Consider the following 25,468-nt stretch of genomic DNA (forward strand, 5'->3'; position numbering starts at 1 on the left):
CACACACACACACACACACACACACACACACACACACACACACACACCAGTGGGGCTCCATCCAGTGCTCTCTCCCTTGCTCCCTCCCCTGCTCTCCTCTCCCCCATCCTACCCACAACTGCTCTTACCAAGATGACTGCTGCCACAGCCCCGGCCTCCTTGTCCACCAGCGGTATGACCAGCACTGAGGGGGAGAGGGCAATGAGGTGGTCCTGCGGGGCCAGTGAGGCTCAGAGATACTGAGCAAGGACCCAGGGAGGGAGACAAAGACACAGACAGACAGAGGCCAGGACAGAGACACAGAGAGACCCAGAGACCCGGAGAGACAGAGAGATGGGTCTTGAGGCAGTGAAAACAATGACCACAGCAACGACCCCTGCATAGAAGGAAACCCCCTGACAACTTTCTCGTGATCCTCCCAGCAACCCTGGGACGGAGGGAGGCAGGTAAGGCTGAGCACCCCTATTTTACAGATTGGGAAACTGAGGTCCAGAAAGGGGAAGTGACTTGCCCAAGATCACACAGCAAGTCAGGTCTCCTGACTCCCAGTCTTGTGCACTTTCCACATCGAGACAGAGGACAGAGACCTAGAGAGACTGAGACACGAGGCAGAGAGACATGGCGGACAGGGGGCATGGAGAGGAAGAGAAAGAAAAACAGACAGTGACAGAGAGAGCATGACAACTACAGCCCATCTAACAACCAGCACAAGCAACACCCCATCAAGGTAGGTTCTGTTGTTCCCACTTTACAGATCAGGAAATTGAGGCTCAGAGAGGTTAACAGCACAACAGAGAGAGAATTAGATGGCAGGTGTGCTAGAGACACAGAGCAAGAGAAAGAAGGAGACGGAGAGATGCAGACAGGGACAGGGGCCACAGTCCCTCCCTGCCCCTGCCCAGCTCCCAGCCCTTACCTTGGGTGTCAGGAGCCAGTGGAGCCACCAGCCTGGCCAAGGGCTTCCCAGGCATGTCCGAGGGGCCCAGTCCATTGCAGCCCAGCCGCTTCCGGGAGATCACAGCCTCTCTGAAAAGAGGATATGATTCTACCTCTCAGTCCCTGGATCAAAGAGGAACAGGCCCCAGCCTGGGGACATACAGTGGGCTGAACCCTGAACATCTGAGAGGATCTGGACAAGTTGACCCACTGCAGGGTGGATATGAGGAGGGCAAAAATAAAAGTCTCGGACCCTAACTCTCCCCTCCCCATGTAGAGAAGCAGGCAGCTACAGTCTGGCCTCTGGTGCCTCCTGCTGGTAGATATGGGAAAGGCACCTTCAGGATCTCTCACAAATCCCCCAGAGCAAGTAAAGCCAAGGCTCAGAGCTAGGCTGTCTGGGTTAAATCCTGCCACAGCTACTACGTGATCTTGGGCAAGTGACCTAACCTCTCTGAGCCCCCCAGGGAGAACTAGGGTGAAGAGAGTAGAACCCTAGGCGTCAGCATCCTCAGAAAAGCATTTTGGAGCCACTTTTGGCGGCAGCACAGGAAGGGGACTCCAGGAGTTTACCGGGCGATGCACGTCCAAGCAACTTACATAGATGAACTCAGAGTTCGCAGTGATCCTGTGGATTAAATATTACCATCATTTCCATTTTTCAGCTGGAGAAACTAGGGTGCTGGGTGGTTAAGTAACCTGTCCAAGGTCCCACAGCTAGTAAGTAGTAGAGCCAGGATTTGAACCCAGGCATTTGGCACCAGAGCCCCTACTCCTGAACAGTACACTTGAGTCTTTCTAAAGACCAGAGGAGGCTGAGCCTCCAACAGGGACTGGCATGAATGTCGAGGAGGCAAAGGGTGTAGGTGTGATGGGGGGGCAGGGGGAGGTGGGAACTGAGACAGGGGAGGCTGCAGTAGGAAGAAGAATGAGTTTCTCTCTGGTCTCACCACACATCCCACCCCCACTCCCACCCCATCCCCGCCTCTCGCTCTTCCTGCTTAATTAAGCGCCTGATTTTTCACCAAATGCCACTCCCTAATGATTAATTGTCCTGGGTTCTTCATCCCTCATGCTGCCTCCACTTAATTGTGTTTGTAGGAACTGCCTGGCCTGGAGAGAAGAGAGGCTTGGGGGCCTAGGACTCTGGTGTGTGCACGTGGGGTCACTCAGGGTAGCCCAGCTAAGGTCAAGTGAGGAAAAGAGAGGGGAGAGCCTGCAAGTCACCAGATCAGGAGGTCGCAGCAGCTATAAAAATCAATGACCAAAGAGGTTGAATGCCTCAGTCAAGGCCACGCAACATTCTGAACCCAGCCGGTTCACTCCTGGCTCCTTGGTTCAGAATCTACAATAACCAGAGGTGTCTCCCACCTTCCAGTCCTCACACCTAAACCTTTAGGCTCCTGGAGGGCTGGGCTCCAGTTCTGAGCTGTCCAACTGTGCCAATCACCCTAGGAAGGAATAGGGAGCTAGGGTGGCAGGAGGCAACAGCAGCCACATTTCCTGGTGACTAAGTCGATAAAGGCTGGGGCTTCGTGGAGGCAGGGGGCTGGCCTTATTGACCTTCAGCCAAACCCCTTCTAGTGGACCCCACCCAGTCACTTGGCCTTGGACAATCTGGTTACTGGGCAGCCACAAGGTGGCGCTGGTCCCTGCGCTGCTGGTCAGTAAGCGCTGCAGCTACATCTCGCTAACCCTTGACTCCTCTCTTTCCACCCCCAGACCGTGGGCTGCCTTGGCCTCTCCCCTCCTCCTCCCGGGACCCTGATGAAGGAATTGCCCTCAGCCTTTCTTCTCTTCTGCACAGAACTCCTCTGTGCTCATGGCCTCATGACTCTCCAGCCCCCCCATCTCTTAAGCTCTAGACCCCAGATACCCAAAGGCCTCCTGGAGGCCTGCCCTGGGCATCCCTGAAGTTGCCGGAGGCCCCAAGGCCCGACTGGAACTTATCGTCTCCACCACTTCCCCCGAAGTAGCACAAGCATCCACCGGGTCCTCTGCGGCTTGTCCACAAACTGTCCTGGCTGCCTCCCTCTTCTCACCTCCCCCATCCAATGGATGAGTCACCTCCCATGCATCTCTCATAACTGTCCCCTGCTCTCCATTCCCAAGCCACTGCCCAGCTCAAACAGAGATACCTCTCCCCTGAACCTGCAGCAGCCTCTCCCCTCGCCTCCTGCCTCCTGTCGGGTCCCTTAAATCCATTCCCCCCAACCAGAGCCAGGGCAAGTGTTCTCAACTAAAATACTTATGGGAACATTCTACTTAAAGTCATTCCACAGAGTGGTTATTTATTCCAGAGTCCTCCTGGGTCAGGTTCCTTACTGAGGACTAAGAAGAGGAGGAGTGGTGTCGTGCGGGGAATGATGTACAGACCCACACTTGAGTGCAGGGACAAGGGCTCCGAGAAAGGAAGGAAGAGTGGGCCCCAGCCTATCCAGGTGCAGGACAGAAGTGGGGTCAGGGAAGGCTTCCTGGAGGAGGAGATGCCTGAGTTGAGTCCTAGAGGACAAGCAGAGCAGACAGGAAAGGATGTGCAGGCAGAGGGAACTGCATGGGCAAAGGCTCAGAGGAAAGAAAGAATGTGTGTCTGCTGGATGATCCAACAGCAAGGAGGCTGCTGTGGCCAGACAACAGGGAACAAGGCTGGAGACAGCCAGGGCCCTGAGGAGCTGGGCTTGATCCCGAGGACAGTGGGAGCCCTGAGAGGGACTTGAGCAGGAAAAGGTGAAGGTCAGGTTCAGTTTCAGGCTGATCGTGCTGGCTGCTGAGTAAAACTCTCACTGGAGAGGGAGAATCTGAGAGACAGAAACCGGGTCTCAGTGAGGGCCCCGTAGTCTCAGCGGTCCCTGGACAGCAGAGGAGAGGCTGGGCTGGGGCAGGTCAACCTTGACTGGGTCTGATCTTCCACCAAGCACTGGGGCCTCCAAGGATCCTCCATCCTCAGGAGTCCCCACACCCTGGCACCAGGCCATGCTCACCTCAACCCACTCCTATATGAGCCCTTTTCCTCTGCCTCACCCTTCCCAGAACTGCTGTCCCCCTAGAGGTTTCAAAGATATCGGAAGGGGGAGGGGACTCCAAGGCTGTGTCTCCCCCACCCAATTGGGGCTGGGGGCATCATCTACTGCTCACATCCCCTACGACTTCTCCTCAACTCAGAGCCCCTGCTCTGCCTCCTCTCCCCTCCCCTGCCAGGCTGATGTTGGGGGGTGAACCTTGATGCTGGGGTCAGCCCAGCCAAAGCCCAGGGCCCGCTCCCCAGACTGAAGGCTAGTGACTCAGCCCTGGGTGCCTGGGTGGTCGTGGCTGCCCCAGTGAAGATAAAGACAGATGGGCACAAAGTGAGAAGAGGAACGGGTGTGGACTTTATGACAGTTCCGTCCCTTTAACAACTATTTGCTTAGTGGAGAGTAGAGCCAATGGCCTGGAAAGAGTGCCAGGCCCTCTTCCACTCCTCTGAACCCCTTCTTAGGTGAGGCCCCCTCCCCTTGACTGAGCCGCCCCCCTCTCCGGGGGCCTCAACCTCACTCTTACCCTTTCATCTCTCTTGGAGACAAATTATGATTCAGGCCAGGACCCCGGAGCCTCCTCTCTCTCTCCCTCTCCCTCTCCCAGAATGTGAGACTCCAGAGATGGGAAAAGACTGTTCTCTGTGTCCCTTGAGACAAATCAGAGGGACAGACCGATTCTGCAGTGATTGGCGACCAGGTCAGCTCTGAGGAAGAAATTTCTCGAGGTTGGGCCCTGGGCCCCCCAAATGGTAGCAGAAGGAGACAAACAGCTGGGGCCGGTGTGGGCGGTATCTCCGTTGCAGCCTGAAAGGCCCCAGATTTCACTGCACTCAGCAGCAAATAATCAGAGGCTTTAAGATGGCAGGAGACACAATGAGAAGAGGAAGGCGGCAGGGCTGGGGACTGCAATAGGCTGGGAGATTGGGGCAGCAAGAAGAGTGAGGCGAAGGCTTCCAGGAAGCCTCTCACCCAGGCAGCCCTCCACGATTCTCTCCCTCCAGCCCTGAAGCCCCCTTGCAGCCCTCAGGGTTCATAGTGGGACCATCCCTCAGACATCACACTGTCCCATCTTATCACCACACAGAAGCGTAGACTGAGGCCCAGAGAGAGTGCATGAGATTGTGATTGCAGCCATGTTGTCCCAGCTCCCGGCCCAGGGTTCTTCTCGTGGACAGACCCATCCCTGAGGGAGGCTACCAAGACCCAGACACCTTTTCTGAAAACTGGATCCTCCTTAGTGCCGGGGATCTACAGAGCAGGCCTCCTAGCAGCCCTCTGGCTGGGCCGTGGCAGAGAAGGGAAATGGGCTGGTAGAGATGGAAAAGGTACAGGGAAGGACTTTGCAGGGGAGGAAAGAGCACGAGCCTAAGCAGGGAATCTAAAACACACTGGGGGGTGAAACGGCATCCGTGAGCCCACGGAGAGGTACGGGGCGGTGGCAGGAGAGGCTGGGTAGCTAATGGGGCCTCCCCACACCACCCTGGGCCCTTATCTGTCTTTATGATCCACCTCTACTTCACACCTGCTGCTGTTTGCCAGCCCTGCTGGCCCTCCAGGGCTGCCTGGAGGAGTGCCCCCTCCACTGGGCATGGCCAGAGCTCAGGCTCCACCTCAGCCTGGGGCTGCGGCCTGGTCTCCTGATGGGGCCAGAGCCACAGAGGTCACCTCTGGAAGGACCCTGGTAGGGAAGTAATTTTCTCAGGGTCACCCAATGAGTACCTGTGTTGGGACTTGGGGGTGGAGGGCAGTCAGCAATCATTAAGCTCCTACTGTGTGCTGGCATGGGGCTAAGCCCTGGGCAGCTATGATCTCATTAAGCTAATAGACATGGCCCACTGTTAGCTCCATTCCATAGATAAGAGAACAGGTTTGGAAGGGGATACAGTGGGGCAGGGATGGGGCCGGGCTAGAATCCAGGCCTGTCTGACTGCCATTCAAGTGCTCTTGCCTCTTCCACAAACCTCGGTCTCAGCTGGAGCCGAGGAGGTGGGCTCAGCACCGACACACGGTGGGTGTGCGGGTGGGCAGAGCACCGATTTCAGAAGAGAGGACTGGCCTGAACCTTCACCCCCAATGCTTGCTGGGGGGACGTCCCACTGCCTCACCCCTCCTGCCCCCTCACCTGCCTCACCTCCTCGGCCTCCTGGGATTTCTGAGCCCAGTCTCCCAGCAGGCCTCCCCATTTCCACTCAACTCTGGGCTAATTGCATTGGAACATTCACTTTTAATTGCTTTTTTTTGGTACCTTTTCCAAAGGCTTTACTGAATCCGAGGTGGCTGGGGGCGGGGATACTGAAAGGGCTGCTGACGCAGAGGATCTGAGCCCCCTCAAAGATGCCTGGACCGCAGGCGGCGCCCCCCCCCCCAACCTCCATCCCGTCCCCAGCTCACAGTAGAAAGCCTACGGGGAGCATCACAGGCTCAGGAGCAGAGCAAACCCTGAAGGATGCTCACCTCTTGCCTCCTGAGCCCACGATCCTGCATCCCTCTCCCAAAAGAGCCTTCCCAGGCTGCTTTGATGAAACTTCCTGGATCGGGCAAACTCATATTAAGCAAAGTTCTTGAGGATTAGGGGCTAATTAGGGAAGGCTCAGAAGGAACATTCTAGCATTTTTTTCCCTTAAGATTCCAAAGACCTCCCAGCCCTATCCCGCTGTCTTATAGATGGGACACTAGAGGCCAGAGAGGGGCATGGCTGGCTTGGTTCACACTGTCCTCAAGGGGAGGAGTTGTCAGGAGATGCTGAAGGGGACAGTGTCACCCACCACCCACCCCATGAGGGAATCGAATGGGAGAACAGGAGGTGGGAAGGCTCAGAGCTGTTGGAGGGGAGCCAGCCCCTTCCATGGGGAAGCGCCAGAGGAGAGAATTAGCATCAAGGAATCCAGGGTTCCGAGTGCCAGGAGGGGCCACAGGACCACCAGCATCCCCAGCATCAGGACCTCTGGCAATCTTTCCATGGCCTCTGTGAAAGGTGAGTATCTTGCCAGCCTCAGCTACTACCTGAAAAAGCCACATCCCTGACTGCTTGGCCTGTTGGAGTGGAGAGCTGCCTTCTGGTAACACCCCCGCTAGTGTCCACTCAGCCCTCAGCTCCTGACCCTGTGCTCTCTGGGCCCACAATGGCCCTGCGGTGCTTAGAAGGCAGTGCCCATGTCCTCCATGGCCTGCCCCCCTCTGGACCAGCACCCCTGCCCGTCAACACTTTCTCATCGGACAAGCTCCACTTCCCTTCACTGTCCCCTAGACAGCCAGGAGCCAGGAGACTGTGTCCCACACCTGGCTCTGCCTCACACCAGGTATGTGGCATTGGACACGTCTCACGATGTTTGCCCATCTGGAAAACAGGGAGGCTGAATTCAGTGAGCTCAGAGGTATCAAGGGACCATAGGGTGCTGAGCCCATGTTCCTAAAGTCTGTGATTCCAATGTTCTAGCATAATGAAAATAAAAACAGACATTTAGCACTCATTATGGATACAGTTTTAAGTGCATTACATGTGTTAAACTCATTTAATCATCACAAGAATCCTCCCATAATAGTACTATGAGGTAAGTACTATTATTATTGCCATTCTACAAGCAAGAAAATCAGGACACAGGGAGGCTGAGTACCTTGCCCTAGGTAGTAAATGGGAGCTGGGATTTGAACCCAAGCGGTTGGGCTCCAGAACCCACAGCGGGACACTGCTTCTGATCTCCCTATTCTCAGAGTTGACACCATGTGGGGCCAGCATTCTGTGATTCCGAATTCTGTGATTCTGTGAGAACCTGCCAGGCGGTTCTCGTAGCCTGCTGGGGTTCTAACTGATAAACTGTAGCCCCGATCTTCTGAGACTTGCTCTGAGGAGGCTACAGCGATTTAGAACAGCTCTCCAGGAGAAAGCCTACCACTTGGTGCTTTCCCTGTGCCATCCACTCCCCCAACACAACACAAGAGAAGACAGTGGACCCGGCCACTGGAACCCCACCTGGCAGGGAGGCTGAGGTCAAGGTCAGATGGGGAGGGTCAGACCAGACCTTGTGGTCACCCTTGACTGTGTGAGAGGGCAATGGGTGGAGAACAGCTCACCGTACTTTCCCCTCCTGGGGCAGCTCATGGGGGGGCTCCTCACACACCAGCCGGGATTCCCCATCCAGCAGGTAGGTGTAGACAGTCTCCTAGGACAGAAGGCACTCATGAGATCCTGAGGAGAAGCCCTCCCAGCTGCCCAGTCCCAGCCTGACACGGGTCTGGATGACAAGGTCACGGGCATCTGTTTGTCTGTCTTTACTCCCAGGTGATCCTAAGTGCGGTCAGGGTAGGAAGGCTCCCTTATGACCTCAGCACCTCACTCTCTCCTCTTGGAAGGGTTCTGGGCAGGCAGTGACCCATCACCCTGCCGGCTTTCCTTACCTATCACCCCACATCCAAGGCGCTGGGGAGGGTCTGAAGGGCTGAAGGTACAGACAAATCGCCCCAACCCCACAGCCCTGAGATGTCTCCCTGCCAAGTCTCCAGCCTCAGCAAACAATAACTGAGTGTCCACTCAGGGCCGTACTGCAGGAGAGGCTCGGAACACCCTGGAAGCTTTCCTCCTACCTCAGATACACAAACAACTCTACAAGAAATCACAAACTATGACCCAAGCCAGGAGGGCTTCCTGGAGGGAGTGACTTTAAAGTTGTAACTGGAGTGGGAATTAGACACATTCAGGGAGTGGGTGAGGCACAGAAGAATGGCTTCTGGGCCGAGTAATAGGTATGTAAGTGTAAAGGGCCCAAAGCATTGACAGACCTGATGGTGGGGGCAGGGGGCACAGGAGGTGGGCTTGGGGTCAGCCCAGTGCTGAGCTGGAAGGGAGCTGGGGGAGGGTGTTAGGGGGAGGGGCTGCTGCTGGGGAGGGAGGGGCTGGTGAGCCCTGTGAGATAGGAGCTGATTTGTATTTTGGAATGATCACTCCCCAGAGTGAGATCAAAGCTCTGGTCGAAGAATGTCAAGTCTGCAGCTTGTCAATCCACCCTCCCCAAGGGCCCAGAGCAGTCCTGCCTTCAGTTCCAGACCATGTCCTGGCAGAAGCACTTGCCCTCACTGACCCACAGGAGAAAAGCCACATTCCCTCCAAGCAGGACTGGCTACACTTAGGTACCCACAACCAACACAACCTGCAGAGCGTCTCCACTGCCCGCATTGCAGGTGATAAGGGAGACCCAGAGGCTCAACAGAGCCTACACCCCATCGAGGGGGCACCCCTGTGCCCAGCTAAGTATGCTGAGAGGTGTTGTTTTCTCAGTGGGAGAATGGAGAGCTCTCCTCTCTGCTAACTGTATCAGGGAGGGCTTCTGGAGGAGGTGACATTGCAGCTAAATGTTAAAGGCCCACCCTCAGTAAGTGTGGAATTCCTCTCAGCAGAAGCAGTTGCCTTTCACCACTGTGACAGTCCACAGTCCGGTCAGACACTCTTGTTGCCTGTGGCTGTCCCCAGCCAGCCCCTCACCCTCTCCCAACCCCCAGGAGATATCCCAGTCTCACTTCAAGAGAATCTGAGCCAAGCTTAGTGGTGGCGTGGGCCGGAAATGATAGGGCCTAAGGAGAGTGAGAAGGGCAGACACAGGAAGACCTGGAGCCCCTCTGTCCTGCTGGGTGAGGGTCTAGCTGAGGAGCTCAGGGATGAAGAAATCAGTGGGAAGGAAGCCACCCAAGCCTCATCTGTCTCCAGCCTCCTTCTTCTTTAAGCGGCCTGGGAGGGGCCTGAAGGATTTGGCCTCCCAAAGAGGTTAAGACACTACCCAGCACCCAGGGTCACACAGAGAGTCCTGCCCTGGCAGAGAGAGCGGTGGGCAACCTGAGGGTGGGGAGGCAGGAAGGAGCCTCCCACTCCCTCCCTCACAGCCCTCTGGGTTAAAATTAGCTGAGTTTATTGCAGAGAAGGAGGGAACCATTTCAGACACATCAGCACCATCTGCATTTGCGGCTGCCTGCCACAATGGGTGCTGATGAGGGAGCCAGGTGCCAGCAACTCCCCTCCCTGGGGGTTGGGGGGGGAGGGTAGGGAGACCCCTCCCCCATCTCCTCACCCCTCCCTAGGGGTAGAGCAGACCTCCCATCTCCCCACCCCTTTTTGGAGGGCTGAGCCCTTCCATGCAATCAAGGCAGCAGGGCTCTGCAAAGTCAGGGCTTCCCCAGCTCGTACAGGTCTCCGGGGAGGGCCGAGGCAGACATTTCCCACTGTCCCAGGAACCTAGTCACCTGGACCACAGCTGTCTTCCCAACCCCCAGCTTTGGGGATACGATTAATCCAGTACAGGGCGTCTGTGGTGGCACAACCACCAGGCATCCTGCCTGTGAAGACTAGGCCAGTCACATCCTCCTCCCCACTCCCAGCGCAGCCTCGCGGACGCTGACCTGCCATCCTCCCCACCTCCTCTTTTCCAGATGTTTCTCCACCCCAGGCCAGATGTTGCCTCAGTCCCATCTCTGGGAGGATTTATTTTGGGAGCCAACATACCACCCACTTCCTACCAATTTCACAATCAATAAAGCTCACTCATTAGCCCTCCTCCTGGGCTCTGAACTTCCAGGAGGTTTTGAAAAGGCAGAGCTGAGGAAAGGGGATGGGGTTGCTTAGGTGCCAAGCCCCATTTGTTCCTGTCATGCTGTGTGACCTTGGGGGAAGTGCCCTCCCTCTCTGGGCCTCGGGTGGTTCATCCATCCAGCAGATTCAGACACAATGGGCTCTGCTGGTGGCTGATGTCTAGAGTAGGGGAGGGGACATTCTAGGCTATGAGGACTCAGTTTAGGCATCTCCTCCTCTATGAAGACTTCCATGTGCCTTAGGGTAAGTCAGAGCCTCCCTCCCTGGACTGACAGTCCCTGCTTCCCTCTATCTGGCACAGCTGAGACACTTCTGCTTTGGGTCTTGAGGGCCAGTTTATCCATGCTACTGCCTAAGGGATGGACAGTGGCCACTGGAGCCAGGTTGGGGAGTGGCCTGGGGCAGTTGAAGAGGGTCACATTCTCCCCCAGTCTGCAACCTCATCTGTGGTGTTGGGATGGGTCAGAGAGAAGCTTAAAGGTTTCTAGAAGACACCTTGTCCAGCCTCCTGACTCCAGACAGGACACTTTAACTTGGCACAGATCCATTCATCTAGGCTGAGCCCCATTTCAGCACCTCCCAGACCTGGCATCAAGGAAGTTCTGCATGTCTACTTTCAATCCTTCCTGCTGTACATATTCCAAAGCCCACCTGACTCCACTATGTCCTAGCTATTATCCTAGGTGAATCCATTCCATTATCTGAGACATGATCTTTCCAATTAAGCTCTAAAGCTCTTTTTGTCCCAGACATTCCAGGATTCCTATATAAGTTCATTTTGGGGGCTTAGCTTCAGTCCTCCTCCTCCAGGAAGCCCTCTCAGAACACTCACCCAAACCCTTCACGGGGGGAGGGGGGCCCTGCTTCTTCTTTCCTTCTCAACCCTGTAGGTACAGCAAGGAGCTGGACAAAGGTTTAGCGGGGCAGGGGAAGCGTGGGACAAGGTACCTACCACTCTGGGCAGCACAGCTGACAGGGCCTCTTTGACAGCCCATTGCAAGCCTGCAATGTCGATGACGGAGCCCAGGCTCAGCAAAGCATCCTGAAAGAGAGGAAAGGGCAGTGAGGGCCTTTTCCAGGCAGGCCAGGGCAACCCCCCTACCCAGGTGGCTGGGAACACAAATTCCCAGCTTAAACCAGAGCCCAAGGCTCGCAGACACTTGAATCCCAGGATCTTAGGATCTCAGAATCCAACCAGTCTTAAGGCCCTAGAATGTCCAAGTCCCCTCATCTTACAGATGGGGAGACTGCGGCTCAGAGAAGGGCCAGGGACTTAGCAAAGAACTCACAGTGAGTCAAAAGGTCAAGTCTAGACTAGACCCCAGGTCTCTTGTCCTTCAGACAAGGACAACTCAGGAAAGCAGGGAAAGTACAAGCTTCCACATTAGTACAAAGCAAAACGAGCAAACAAAAAACCCCACATTTGAATCCTAGCTCCACTATTTATTAGCAGTGGGCATCTTGGTCAAGTCACTGAGCCTCAGTCTTCTATCTGTAAATTGGGGGCAACTGAGGCTATCTCCCCCTACAGGCTAATGTGAAGATAAAATGAAACTGAGTCCTAGAAGTGCCTCACAGGGTGCCCACACACATAGGTGCTCAGCTAAACATTTGCTGAATCTGAGTCCCACTCAGTTTCCTGAGGAGGGAGGTGGTTCACACAGTCTCGTTTGTCAGCCTAGTGAGGGGCTGGGAGTAGCAAGAATCCAAGGGGTGCATGAGCCCACAAGATGCGAGAAACACGGGCCAGCCCCTGGCAAGATAGGAGGAGAAGGAGAGATCAGCCTTGACGGCCTCACAGCCTTCCCGTCCCAGGAACAGTCCCCGTCCTTGGAGAGCCGGAACAGAGACAAGAAAGGTCCCTGCTTCTCGCTCTATTAACTTGGCCAGAACCATGGGGATCAAAGAGAAAGGTAATGGAACAGAGGATCCAGGGCCAAGGCAGAATTGTGACTCATACTATCCACTCAGCTATGCCTTCCCCACTAGCCCCTGGAAGTTCTTTCTGATGGCTTCCTTGTGGATGGCTGAGTTCATAAAGCAAAGCGATTAACTGTAGGATGCAGGACACATGGCGTGGCCCCATTCTCGTGAAAGTGATATGAGATTGAGGGTCTTAGTGGACCACAGGCTCAGCATGAGCCCGTAGTGTAAATGTGGCTGGTAATACATTAAAATGCTGAAACTGCCGGCCGTATTAATAAAGATCCATTAACCTAAATAGAGAAGATGAGAGTTCCTCCACTGATTCAATCATCCCCAGTGCATTGTGTCCCAGGTAAGGACAAGATGAGACTCATTCAGAGGAGGTGACCCATGTAAGGAGGGAACTGGAAATCAAGTCCTGCATGTCACTAAGCTTGGAGAGTCTACGGGTGCCTAGCCTGCAGCAGAGCAGAACCCAGGGGTCTCAGTATTTGACTCCAATATCTCAGGCTTTCCTGGGCAGGGGGACTGGACTCTGTGGTCCTGGAGACAGCCTGGAGACCCATAGGATTTCACAGGAGGCTGGCCTTGGCCCAGTGGGATGAAAGAACTTCTTCTAGGCAGAGCCACGCTGCACAGGCAGAGGCCACCAGGAGAGAGGAAGTGAGCTCCCCATACCTGGGGGTATGCAAAAATGGCTAGATGCCCATTTTTCAGAGTGGCTACAGAGGGGTGTCCTGCACTGGGGTCCAGATGAAGCCTAGGGTCCAAGCTTCAGCTCCAGATTTCACCTTGCATCTTCTTGGCTTCAATTTCCTCCCCTACCCCACCTCCCACTCCCACCCAGTCCTGTGTTGCAGGATGGGGGGCAGTAATGGGCTGTCTCCCCCAAATGCTCACTTGGCATTGCTTTCTCGAACCCCCAACTCCTCTTTTATCCCCCTCACTGCTCAAGTGAAGATACATTTTGGTCATGAAGATGTGTCTCCATCCTAGGACATCAGAAGTTGTGCATTGCAAACAATACAATCCCCAAATTGGATCAATTCTCCTTTGACCTTTAGGCACTCCTCATCACAGTTCACACACCCTCAGCACCACACAGCCACAAGCCTTCACGTCCTCTCAGAAATACCCCAGCCTGCCTTCAGACACCCTCCAGGTACATGTACAGGTTCACACAGGTGCAGCTACTTCCTTATGGAGTCACAAGGCCAGGACTCAGCAACACCTGCACGCACAGTATACACATGGGCTATTGTGGCCTTTCGAGGTCAATTCTGCAGACTAAAGCAGGGAGGAAGAGCTGATGCCCCAAATAATCCCCAACTAAAATCTGTCAACCCAGGCTCCTCAGACTGGGGTTCCCAGGGCTTGGCTCCAGAGGTGGTGCTGGTTTAGGTCTGTTCCTGCCTGGAGACAGTGGGGATGGACAAGCTAAGCCCTGAGGGGCCCTGCCCTCCAGTGGAGTTTATGTGTATAGTGTGGAAGTTGGAGAAGAGGGGCCAAGGTGATGGAGTAAGCTCTCATGTAGGGGGAGACATTTCTCAAAGCCATAGACTTGGGACAGCTAAGTGTCCCCACTTGACAGATGAAAAAACTGAGGCTCAAAAAGAAGCAATGCCCCATCTGTGGTCAGCCAGCCAGTCAGGGCAGAGCCAGGTCCAGAACCCACGACTCTGGATCTCCAGCCTCTCTCTTGCTTCTGCTCTGCACCGACCCCCAGCTCCCTCCTCAGGGGGCTTAGAGAGAATAGTTTGTCCTTTGTTCTGATTGGTGGCTCCTCGACCTGCCCTTTACTTGGATTGGGGAATGCCCTGAACTGTCCTTTACTGGAATTGGTGGGTGCCTGTCTGGCCTTTGCTTGGATTGGTCAGTTTTCTGTGACTCCTCAGGCAGAGGGCAGGATAATGGCAGTGAGGGGGGGAATGGGAAAGGAAACTTTGGGAGAGTTGGGGCAGCAGCGGGGAGGGGTCCTGAGTGGGCTGGATGCAGACATGGCCCATGAAGCCCGGAGCTCTCTGCCTGGCATCCTTCTGTCCACCCACCTCCTGGCCCTGCCCTGCCTGCCCCAGGATGGGGGGTGTTAAGTGCAGGAACCACAGCTGGGAAAGGCCACTTCATACCTGGCCTTTAAGACTCGCTCACATGCCAACTTCTCCTCGAACCTTCTCTGATCTCAAAGCAACTTCACCTCCTGCATCAACTCAGGGAGGAAATAGCTCAAATTCCAAAGTCCAAGGGGGGGCTCAGAGGACAGAGTGGCTGCCCCAGTGAAAGGAGAATCAATGGGGAGCAGCTGAGAATGGGAAGTAAGGAAATTCCCAGTTTGGAGGCCCAGGTGGGGACTAACAAGGCTAAAGTCAGAGGTTAAAACCCCAGAAATCTTAAAAAGATGAGGAAAGGAAAAGTACAAACAGAGCCATACCTGTTCTCACGAACGTCTACACATGTCATACATCTACATACTGCCATGCACACACCCTCACACAAACACGCACACACATGGATAAAAACGCAACCCTATATACAATGCACACATAAATATGCACTTAGGCGTGTACACACACGCACATGCAAACACACTCACACACACACAGCCAGGCTCAGGGTGAGGCGAAAGAGGTCACGTTTCCTGCTTTTGCAGCTTTCCTGAACAGCCATCAGTATAATATCAGCAAAACAACCAGCAATCCCAGACTCCAGAGGAGAATCTGTGGTGTGTAGAAAAGCGCAGCGATTTCCAGTCCTGTCCCTGACTGACTATGGAAGCTCTGTGTGGCCTTGGTAGGCCCTTTCCTCTTCTGAGCCTCAGGTTCCTTATTATTAAAAATGGGTCCTTCCAGCTTGCAAGATATAGTTCTATGATTTTGTGTTTTAATTCAGTGAGGATGGGTGGATGGATATGTGAATGAATGGATGGATGGATGGATGGATGGATGGATGGAGTGGATGGAGCCTTTCTACTTTCCCCAGCTCCCTACCTGCAGCTGTATTGTTGGAGGTAGGTCCACTCAGCACTACAGACAGTGCCACTCCCACACACTAATCTTTCACCTCAGATACCAAGAAAGGGGAGCCTGTTCTGAGTGAGGGCTCCTCTGGAGCCAGCGTTGGGGCTGGATCAGCCTTTCTGCACTCATTTGGACAGGGGAGAGGGTCTGGACAAAATTACTTCTAACTCCTTAATGGATTATATGAAGCCAGAGACCTTGGCCTTATCCCTTCTGGAGCCACTAGCACAGGCACGGATGGCCTTCTTGAAGGTCAGTGTCACTGTCACAAGCTAGTTTCCTGCCTTGTCTCCATGAGTCTCTATGTCTTTCCCCACCTCCACTGACCCTTCTATTGCTCTCCCCGCTGCCTGGAACCTAGAGCCCACCCCTCGCTCTCTGGAGGGAAGCCTCCTAGTGCCCCCACGGCGGCCTAGAAGAAGTAGTAACATCAAATCCAACACTCAGGGGCCTCCTAAGACAAGCTGTGTTACCGGGACTGGCCATACATACTGACTTACCCAGCTCTGCCTGTGCTAGGTCCTGTGTGGCCTGGGGTTGCGGGCGCCCTCCCTCTCTGGGCTTTGGTGTCCTTTTCTCTAAAGGGGGGACCTTCAAGATCCCCCAGGACTTTGGAGTCCCTCTCCCTCTCTATTCCTCCTTCCTTCCCCCTGGGGCTGTGTCTCTCTCTCAGGCTCTGTCTCCCTGATCTCTCCGAGTGTGTCGTCTCTCTCCTTTTCTCCATGCTTCCCTCAGTTGACACCCATCTCTGTCACAGGCTGCTCTCCTGTCTCGTCTCCAAGAATCTCAACGCCTTTTCCCACCTCCAAATCCTCTCTCCTCTCAGATGGCTTCTGCCCTCTCTCTCCTGTATGGTTCTGCCCCTCCCCCCAACTCCTGGCTCTCCTGCCCACTCCTCCCCCAAACCTCTAAATGGTTACCTTGAAAACTTGGGGAGAAAGCCCCTGACCCAAGATAGGCACCCACAGGACAAGGGAACCCAGGAAAGTGGCCATGATGAGAGAAACCAGGGGTGCCAGGGCAGATGCCATCTATTCTTCTGCTTCCTGCCTCCCATTCTGGTGGGCATTATACACAGTCTCTTCTCTTCCCAGAGAACAGGGCCTTCAAGGGCAAAGGCGCACATTTGTCTCTGAGCCCAGCATGTGCCTGGCACTTGTAAGCCCATCTGCTCCGCCGGGGTGACTGGCAGAGCTCCCCCAAAGGAGGCCTCCTGGAGGCTCAGGCCAGAGAAGCCCCTGTGGGCTGGGTGTCAGACCCCAGCCGAGCCCGAGCACCCCAAGCTTACTCTGTGACTCTCACCGTCCTCACAGCGTGTCTGGCCCTATAGAATCAGGAGACAGCCAGGAAGCAGGAGAGGCAGCCCCATCTCCTCCCTCCCCTCCTGCCGGCCCAGACCTGCCACCCGCCCAGGAGCTGCCTCTAACAGACACTGGTGCCTTAAATACGCCAAGAGCCGCCCAGGAGTGCTAAGATCTTGCAGCCCCAGACCTCCCCTCAAAAAGGCTGAGCTGGACCAGGGGCAGGAAAATAGAGGAAAGAGGCTTGGTGACCCTTGGGAGACCTGATCTGAGGAAGCGACAGGAGAGAGACCCAGGCCACAGTTGGACAAGCTCACATGTCAGGGCCCTGCTTGAGTGGGGTATCAGGCTTTGGGGGAGAAAAGGCACCTTTCTCAAGCACCTACTGTGTGCTAGAGGCGTTCATCAGTGGTTCTCAAACTTGACTGTGCACCAGAATCCCCTGGAGGGCTTGTTAATATCCAGCTTGCTGGCCCTACCCCCAGAGTTTCTGATACAGGTCTTGGATGAGGCCAAGAATTTGCATTTCCAACACATCCATAGATGCTGCTGCTGCTGCTGCCGCCCCAGGGACCACACTTTGAGACCCAGCGACACACACTCTCTCTCATCGTCCTACCAACCCTGGGAGGCACCTGTGCTGACCACACCGTTTTAGAGCTGAGGAGACTAAGGATCAAAGGGGCGGGGCCTTGCTCAGGTGAGAATGACCCAGCTTCTGGCAGCAGGTCCGGGCCACTTCCCTCGCACGAGGGGGCTCCTCAGAGAAGGTCCCCAGAGAAGGCAGAAGCAGGCGTCCTGGAAGGAGCGAGGGGGGACAGTGGGGTGACATGGGGCCGGGGTGTGTGGAAGGGGCTTCTTGGAGTTCAGGGGCCCAGCCCTCAAGGAAGGACCTGCCCTTCCCCCTTCCTCCTACCTCTCCTTCTCTTCCTCTCCTCCCTCCTCTGGGTCCCCCCTTTCCCCTCCCCCACCCCTCGCAGACTCTGGCTTCAGTTGTTACTCCAACAGGGCCGCGTCCCCAGCCTCCGAGCCACACTGGAGACACGTGCACTGTAGAATACACCTGAGCCCGGTCCTGGCGCTCCCCCACTCCGTCCCCCGACCTCCCCGATGAGCTCGGCCCCATCCTGTGGGCTTCTTCCCTCCAACATTTACACACAGCTCCTCCCGGGACCCTCACCATTTCTAAGCCAGTCTCAGCTTTTACTCTAGCTCCTGCCTCCTCCAAAACGCCCTCCCAATTGTCCCAGGCCCCCCTGGATTCCTCAAGGGCTAGGTTTGGGGTTGGATGAAGGAGAAGGGGAAGGAATTGGGGAGGGAAGGCAGGAATTGTATGAACAGTCAGCTCTCCGAGGACCTGACTCGCTGGGCCCCCTCGGTCCCTAGCACAGGGTCTGGGGTGAGGAAAGGATGGGGTGAGGGAACGGCAGAGCCCAGTGTGCGAGGGGGAAGATGGTCTCGGGGGGAGTCCAGGACAGGCTCAGGGCTTCTCCCCTAGCTCCCCAGGTCCCGCTGCCTCATCCACAGGCAGAGCCAATAGCTGCCTCCACTCCCATCGCCCACATTCTTCTCGATGCCACAGTCTTCCTCCCCAGCACATCAGTAGCATCCCCTCATCACTGCTGTCCCAAATACCTGATGCCTCTCCTGTCCTTGATTCCTGGGCCGAGGGCCCGTGTGGGCAGAGTTCGGCACAGTGGGCTGGCAGGTATAAGCTGGCTGTGAGTCAGTCATACCACAAAAGAGAAGCCTGGGCAGGAAGGAGGTGGGCTCCCCGACCCCAGGGGTGTGCGAACAAGGACAGGGGCCCTGCTGGGGAGTCTGTGCCGTGAGAAAGGACTTGACGAGCCTGGCTGGCCTCCAGCTCTGGGTTCTGTGACTCTTAATGTCTCCAAACCCTCCTCAGCCTCACCCGCTCCGTGGCCTGCAGTGTGGGCTGGGAGCTGGACAAAGCAAGTCCAGGAGCCTCTGAGAGGCAGGCACAGTGGCCCAAGCTGGAGAGGAGGACGGAGCTGAGTGACCCAGTGGACTAGCGTCAGAAAAGAGTTAATGTCTCTCAGGAAATGATGGCTGAAGGAACAACTGGATACATGAATGAATGAATAAATGAGCCTCCCACCCAGGGGCTCGTACAGCCCTGTGCTCCCCATGATGGCATGGCATGCAGAGTTGCCACTACTGTCCATCTGGCTCCCCGATCAGATTGGGGGTTCTTAGAGGGCAGAGCTTGTGCCCTATTCCTCCTGGGGACCCCAGTATCATGCAGCCTGTCACAGGTGTCAGGAGGTGTTTGCTGAGCTATAAAATGATAGCTGGACTCCGAGTGCCCAGGGCTGTTGGGCTGTGAAGGGTATATGCCATTACTAAGCAGAAGGATGGACCCCATGACTCCCGGAGGTCCCCAGGCCAGGGAGACAGCTGCACCCTCTCAAAGTCTCCCAAGTCTGGCACAGTGACTGTCTTAGAGGAGCCTAAGGTATGGGGGTGCCTTGTGCTGAGAACTTCTGGCAACCTTTCCAAGGCATCTCTGCAGGCCAGGAGGCCCTTCTGCCTCAGGATCACCTCCCAGTGCAGGCTGGGTAGGGGACAGCATGTCAGGAAGGAGGGGCTCTTCCCTGAGAGGAGCACTATCTTTATCACCTTCTTTCATGAAGGCTCCTCCAGGCAGCCTTCCTGGGTGGGTCACTTGTCCTCTTCCCAGGCCTCCGGAGAATTCCCACAGGATCAGAGTCTACAGGGCCCCAGGCCTATGGAGCCAAATCCCCGGCTTGATGAGGGTAGACTAAGACCAGGAGAGGCAGGAAAGGACTTGCCCAGGGTCTCACGTGGAGTCAGGAGGCCTTTGCCCCAGTCCAGAGGCCTCCGGGACACACTAGGCTCCCTCCCTGCTATGCACTGTTTGTCTTAGCGGCCCCTCCAGTTCCTTGCCTTGGCCAGCGGATGGGCTGAGCCCCTCTCAGGTGCAGGGTGGAGCTGGGTGCCCTCCAGGCCAGGGACAGGGCCTCGTGTCTCTCCCTCTGTGCCAGACACGGTACCCACAGTGGGAGGTAAATGCTGGATGGCACTGGCCTGGCCCAGGGTCAGTGTGGGCCTGCAGAGGGCAGGGAGGAAGGGCTAACCTGGGGAGGGGCTGCTGGGAGTGAAGGGCGGGCAGGTCTGGCAGAGCATCTCCTCCAGCACAAGGCCGACAGCAGGAGACAGAGCGGCTGCCACTGCCATGGGGCTCTCCTGGCTCTGACCTGAGCTCTCTGTTTCCCTCCCAGCCTTCCTGGGTTCTCCATATCTGTCTCTCTTTCTCTCAGTCTGTTCTTCTCTGGTATGTGTCTCTCCCACAGCCTCACTGTGGGTCCCATGACTGTACTTGGCTCTGTCTTCAGGGCCTGGCCCATCCCAGCTGTTCCCCAAATCCAGGCATGGGGGGCGGGGGTTGGGAGGGAGGGTGAGTCTGAGAAAGAGACTGGGACAGAGATGAGGACCGATTCAGAGGCAGAGGGACAGACACAAGAGCCAGGAGGGGACCCTGGGGACAGGGCTGGGGAGGCCGGGCTGGCCAGGGTCTTCAAGCCTCCCCAGTCCCAAGGACAAAGCCAGAATTGGAGGGAGGAGCGGGGTCCACCCTTTCCCTCTGCACTGGCTCCTGGCCCCCCTTCCTTCTCCCTGCCCCTGCAGGAATGTGTGAGCACTTTAATTGTTCCTAAAAATAGTCCCACTGTATTGGGGCTGGAATGAGAAATCTTCTGGGCAGGGTTCATCTTAGGCATGTCCCTGCCTCTGGGCTCCCAACCACTCTGTTCCCCAGAGCGGGGGGCCTTTCTGAGCCTCCCCCAACCCGTAGCTGCAGTGCTGTATTCCTCCCTTGCAGAAGCCTGCTATGGCTCCCAGGGCCCTGGGATAGGCTCTGAGCTCCTGGACCTGCTGGAGTTGTTTGTGAAGCACCTCAGACGAGGCCACTGCTGTTCCTGCTGACACCCTGGTCCAGGCTCCACGCTCTAGACTATTCCCAACTCTCCAGCCTTAAGTCCCCAACCCCTTCATCCCCCCACCTCCAGGCCTTGGCTCCTTCTTTTCCATTTCCTGCACCAGATGTCCTCTCTTCTCCCCTCCTGTCCTTCCAGGCAGGGGTTCCTAACCCCGGGGCCGCAGACCTGGTACTGGGCTGCAGCCTGTTAGGAACCCGGCCACACAGCAGCAGGTGAGTAGTGGGCGAGTGAGCAAAGCTTCAACTGCCGCGATGCACCCCATCACTCGCACTACCGCCTGAACCATCCTCCCCCCGCCCTCGTCCGTGGAAGAATTGTCTCCCACGAAACCGAAACCGGTCCCTGGTGCCAAAAAGGTTGGGGACTGCTGCTTCCAGGCTCAGCCCAGGTCTGCCCCAGTGCCCCACCCCCGCTGTGCTATCCTGCTCCCTGGTCCTGTTCTCATCCCCACCTCCCCTCCACTGTTCCCCTTGGCAGATCAACAAGGGCTGAGGCTCTCCGCGCCACCGCTGCCCCAAGCAAAGCTCTGAGGTGCGGCCCTTCTCCAGGGAAGGGGACACTGGGGAGACACTGCAGGCTCTGGGGCCCCACGCCCTGCCCTGAACCCTGGACCTTACTGGCCCCTCCATCTCCCCACCCCAGCTTTGGTTTTCTCTTCTGCACCCCGGGCCTGGAATGTCTCTCCATTTCAGTCTCCGGGTGAAAGCCCATCTAGTCTCACCTCCTCTCTGCCTCCATTTTTCAGATGGGGGAACCGAGCCCCAGAGAGGGGCGTTGACGGGTCCACAAGTCCACAGGAGGCTGGCCGTGGGCCTCGGTCACACCGCATCATTACGCAGGGTCCCCTCGCTGGGGCTCCAGAGGCAGGGCTCCTCACACAACCCACCAGCCCACCACCCCGCCCGGGCAGACAGGCTGGCATCCAAAATCATTTGCCTTTGGAGGGCCCAGGAAGCCACAGAACAAACATCCGGAGTCTCTGGAACTTCTCCTACTCTCCTTCCTCATATCCTCATATCTCAAGGATCCGGGAGCAACCGAGTGCGTGTACACACACACACACACACACACACACACACGGCCCAGGGCCGGGCAAACATGTGAGCCCAGGAGATCTCACGTGACTGTTGTGCCTGTGAATCTGTGCAGGTCCTTTAGAGGCCCCGAAACCCTAAAAAGATGAGGATGTACCCCAGTCTCACCAGACCTTATATAAATTTTGTCTTGGAAATGAACATTAAAATCACATTTGTGTGACTTTTCTGATTGCAAAATTCTGAACACACTCATCACAACTGACTTTTTTTCCCACTTTGTAGGCCGCTCCTGCTTTGCTAGTGACCTCAGCACACGTGTGGCCTGCCCATTAGTTGTCCATGATGCATGTCCCTACAGGCCATCATGTAACCACAGCAGAATATGCCCCTTGGGTTATTAGAAGGATATCTATGTGAAAGCATGTGGCTCTGGGACTCTGGGAGAATGTGTGTGAAAGTGTAAATGTGTGAGCACCCCTGAGGCACCATCTGTGCACAAGCCATCTGCACGTACGGCTGCCCGTGCATGTGTGATATGGGTTGTCAGTGTCTGTGTGAGCCTGGGTGTGTGCAGCAAGTGTGTAGCTGTCTGTGGAACGGTGAGTGCACCAGTGGCTGGTTTTGTCTCCGAGCAAGTGAATGAGTTTATGGTTGAGTGTTGGCATCTGTGCCTGTGGGGGGTTTGATTCTCCTGCCCCGTGGACCCCACCACCTCCTCCATCACCTCTGCCAGACCTGGGCTCACATCCCTACCCTGCCACACACCACCTGTGTGGCACTGGACAAGCTTTTCACCTCCCTGGGCTCAGTTTCCTCACCTATAAAATGGTGCCTTCTCCCAGAGCCACTGGGAAGACTCAAGTGGAACCACGAGGTCCTGCCTAAGCTGTTCCCAGCTGGGACCTCTGTGCAAGTTACAAAGAGGTGACCCCAACCCTCTGGGCAAATGCAGCCTGAGGGGCAAGGATTGGTGGGGGAGAATGAGCTGGGTTTTAGTGCCACCCTGCCTCTGTTGGAGCCCCGTGCAAGCCAGGTACAACCTGCGAGGTTAGAAGCTGTGGCCCTGCAGGTGACCAAGAAATACCAGCTCCCTTTCTTCCTGCCCTTGCTCCAGGTATGCTGCCTGGCACTAGAGGGTCTCTGACTCTGGACAGAGATGAGGCTCTGAGGATACCCGCCCCCTCCTAACTCCCCCTAGGGTTCTGTCCCCTTCACCCACCCTCTACCCCACCCTCTCCAAAGCCCAAGAGAAGGCCCTACGGAAGCCATAAAGGGGGACTGACCAGATCTGGGATGCAGAGACCAGCTATGCTGGCCAGAGGCTCAGAGACTACCCCCCACCCCACTCTCATTGTCAGACAGGGAGACTGAGGCATGGAAAAGGGCCAGGGACCCTCCAGGGTCACGAGTGAACCCGGTCATTCCAAGCCTTTGTCTCAAGATCTCTGTGGCTGGAGTTGGGAAGACCCAAGCTCTGGACTCTTCTGGCTCCAGAATGGAACCCAAGGGAGTGGGTGGGTCTCTCCCAAGAGACAGGCACTTCCAGACCTGTGCTCTCAGCTACTGGGGTGGATCTCCTACCCATCCCCACCCACCCCACCAGGGCCAGATCCTCTACTGGTGTGATTAACCAAATTATGGCATTTTTTTCTTGAGCAAATTGCATCGGCCTAATTGAATGAGGCTGCAGGAGCCTGGGCTGGAGGCTGAGAGCGGGTGAGGACGGCAGGAGCCAGGGAGAGGAGTGGGGGGGAGCAAGCTGGGGTGGGGAGGCCCTGACAATGCCGAGCAGGGGACAGAAGGGGCGGGAGAGGGAGGGCTGAGGGCACAGAACACATCATTCATTCTGTGCACCCTCTCTGTGCACCCACTGGCGCTCCCATCACACCAGGTGTCTGGGCACACGGATTTGAGGGGTGGTCTCCCCAAGAGACCACTGAGCATTTGCTCAGTGCCAGGCACTGTGTTCATTTAAAAGCACCATTTCACGTAATCCTCCCAACCACCCTATTTTATACTTGAGGGAATTGAGGCTCGAGAGATAAAATAACTTGCTAAATATCACAGCCAGACAGGGCTGTCTGACACCATAGCTTAACAGGTACCTGCAGCGTCCCACTACCGAGCTCCCGCCCTGCCTCCAGGAAGCCTTCCTGGAGAGTTCAGAGAAAGGAACAGGCCTCACGCCAGCTCATACTTGGGCCCAGACACCATTTCTGTCCCCATCGAGCGTTTCTCCTTGTCCACTCTGTGATGTCTGTCCTCTGTCTGACGGTCAGCAGCTGAGGCTGGCGCTGATCCGACACGATCGCACACACCCCCATCAACCACAACACACCGCAATCCCTCTCATTCCCATGCGGCATCCACTCTGTGTCATACTCACCACCTCAGGGCAACACACAGGGACACGATCACTGTCACCTTCATATGGCATGTCCCACATACTCAGTGACACACAATCACTTCACAGTGTCCACAGTGTCACACATCACTGTCACGGGGCCACACACAGTGAAACTATCACTTTTGCCCTCAATCAGGGTGGCCCACCTTCAGCGTCACACACAATGTCTCAAGGTCCCCAGTGTCACCCTCACACAGCCTTACACATACAGTTCCAAGCTGGCTCTGTGTTGCACTGTCTCATTTCAGCGTCATCCAGGACCTTCTGACCTTAAAAATATCCACCTTTGGTGAAATGACATCATGTCTGAGATTTGTGTTAAAATACTTCAGCAAAGCAACCTACAAAATGGGAGAAAATATTTGCAATCATACATCTGATAAGGGGTTAGTATCCAGAATATATAAAGAAGTCCTACAGCTTAACCACAAAGCAAACAAACAACCTGATTTTAAAATGGGCAAAGGCCTTGAATAGACATTTCTCTAAAGATGAACGAATGGCCAACAAGCACATGAAAAGACGCTCAGCATCACTAATAATCAAGGAATGCAAATCAAAACTACAATGAGGGGCTTCCCTGGTGGTGCAGTGGTTAAGAATCCGCCTGCCAACGCAGGGGACATGGGTTCGAGCCCTGGTTCGGGAAGATCCCACATGCCACAGAGCAAGTAAGCCCGTGTGCCACAACTACCGAGCCCACGTGCCACAACTACTGAAGCTGGGGTGCCTAGAGCCCGTGCTCCACAAGAAGAGAAGCCACTGCAATGAGAAGCCCGCGCACCGCACTGAAGAGTAGCCCCGGTTCACCGCAACTAGAGCAAGCCCATGTGCAGCAACGAAGACCCAACGCAGCCAAAAATAAAAAAATAAAAAATAAATAAATGTACTTTAAAAAAAAGGAACCGCAATGAGCTACCACTTCACACTCATTAGGATGGCTGCTATTAAGAAAAAAAAAGGACTTCCCTGGTGGCACAGTGGTTAAGAATCCTCCTGCCAATGCAGGCGACACGGGTTTGAGCCCTGGTCTGGGAAGATCCCACATGCCGCGGAGCAACGAAGCCCGTGCGCCACCACTACTGAGCCTGCACTCTAGAGCCCGCGAGCCACAACTACTGAGCCTGCGAGCCACACTACTGAAGCCCGCAGGCCTAGAGCCTGTGCTCCGCAACAAAAAGAAGCCACCACAATGAGAAGCCCGCACACTGCAACGAAGACCCAATGGAGCCATAAATTAATTAATTAACTAATTAATTAAAGAAAAAAGAAAAAAGTG

General features: G+C 55.6%; 1 protein-coding gene across 7 annotated transcripts in view; it reads right to left on the reverse strand.

The window, feature by feature from the left end:
• PDE2A (phosphodiesterase 2A) overlaps positions 1–25,468 on the reverse strand; it is a 95,107-nt gene that overhangs the window by 20,337 nt on the left and 49,302 nt on the right. For 5 of the 7 annotated variants that reach the window (XM_027083289.1, XM_027083292.1, XM_027083290.1 and 2 more), the window contains 4 exons: positions 11,477–11,566; positions 8,022–8,110; positions 917–1,026; positions 129–184 (listed from right to left, as the gene is read on the reverse strand). In XM_027083289.1, coding sequence (XP_026939090.1) covers positions 129–184; positions 917–1,026; positions 8,022–8,110; positions 11,477–11,566 — 345 coding nt within the window. Of the gene's footprint in view, positions 1–128; positions 185–916; positions 1,027–8,021; positions 8,111–11,476; positions 11,567–25,468 lie in introns of those variants that run through there. The other 2 variants (XM_027083295.1, XM_027083296.1) reach the window with 2 other exon arrangements.

This window comes from Aethalodelphis obliquidens, unplaced genomic scaffold, assembly GCF_003676395.1.
Source record: "Aethalodelphis obliquidens isolate GAN/ISIS:26980383/991018 unplaced genomic scaffold, ASM367639v1 scaffold50, whole genome shotgun sequence".
NCBI classification, from domain to species: domain Eukaryota; kingdom Metazoa; phylum Chordata; class Mammalia; order Artiodactyla; family Delphinidae; genus Aethalodelphis; species Aethalodelphis obliquidens.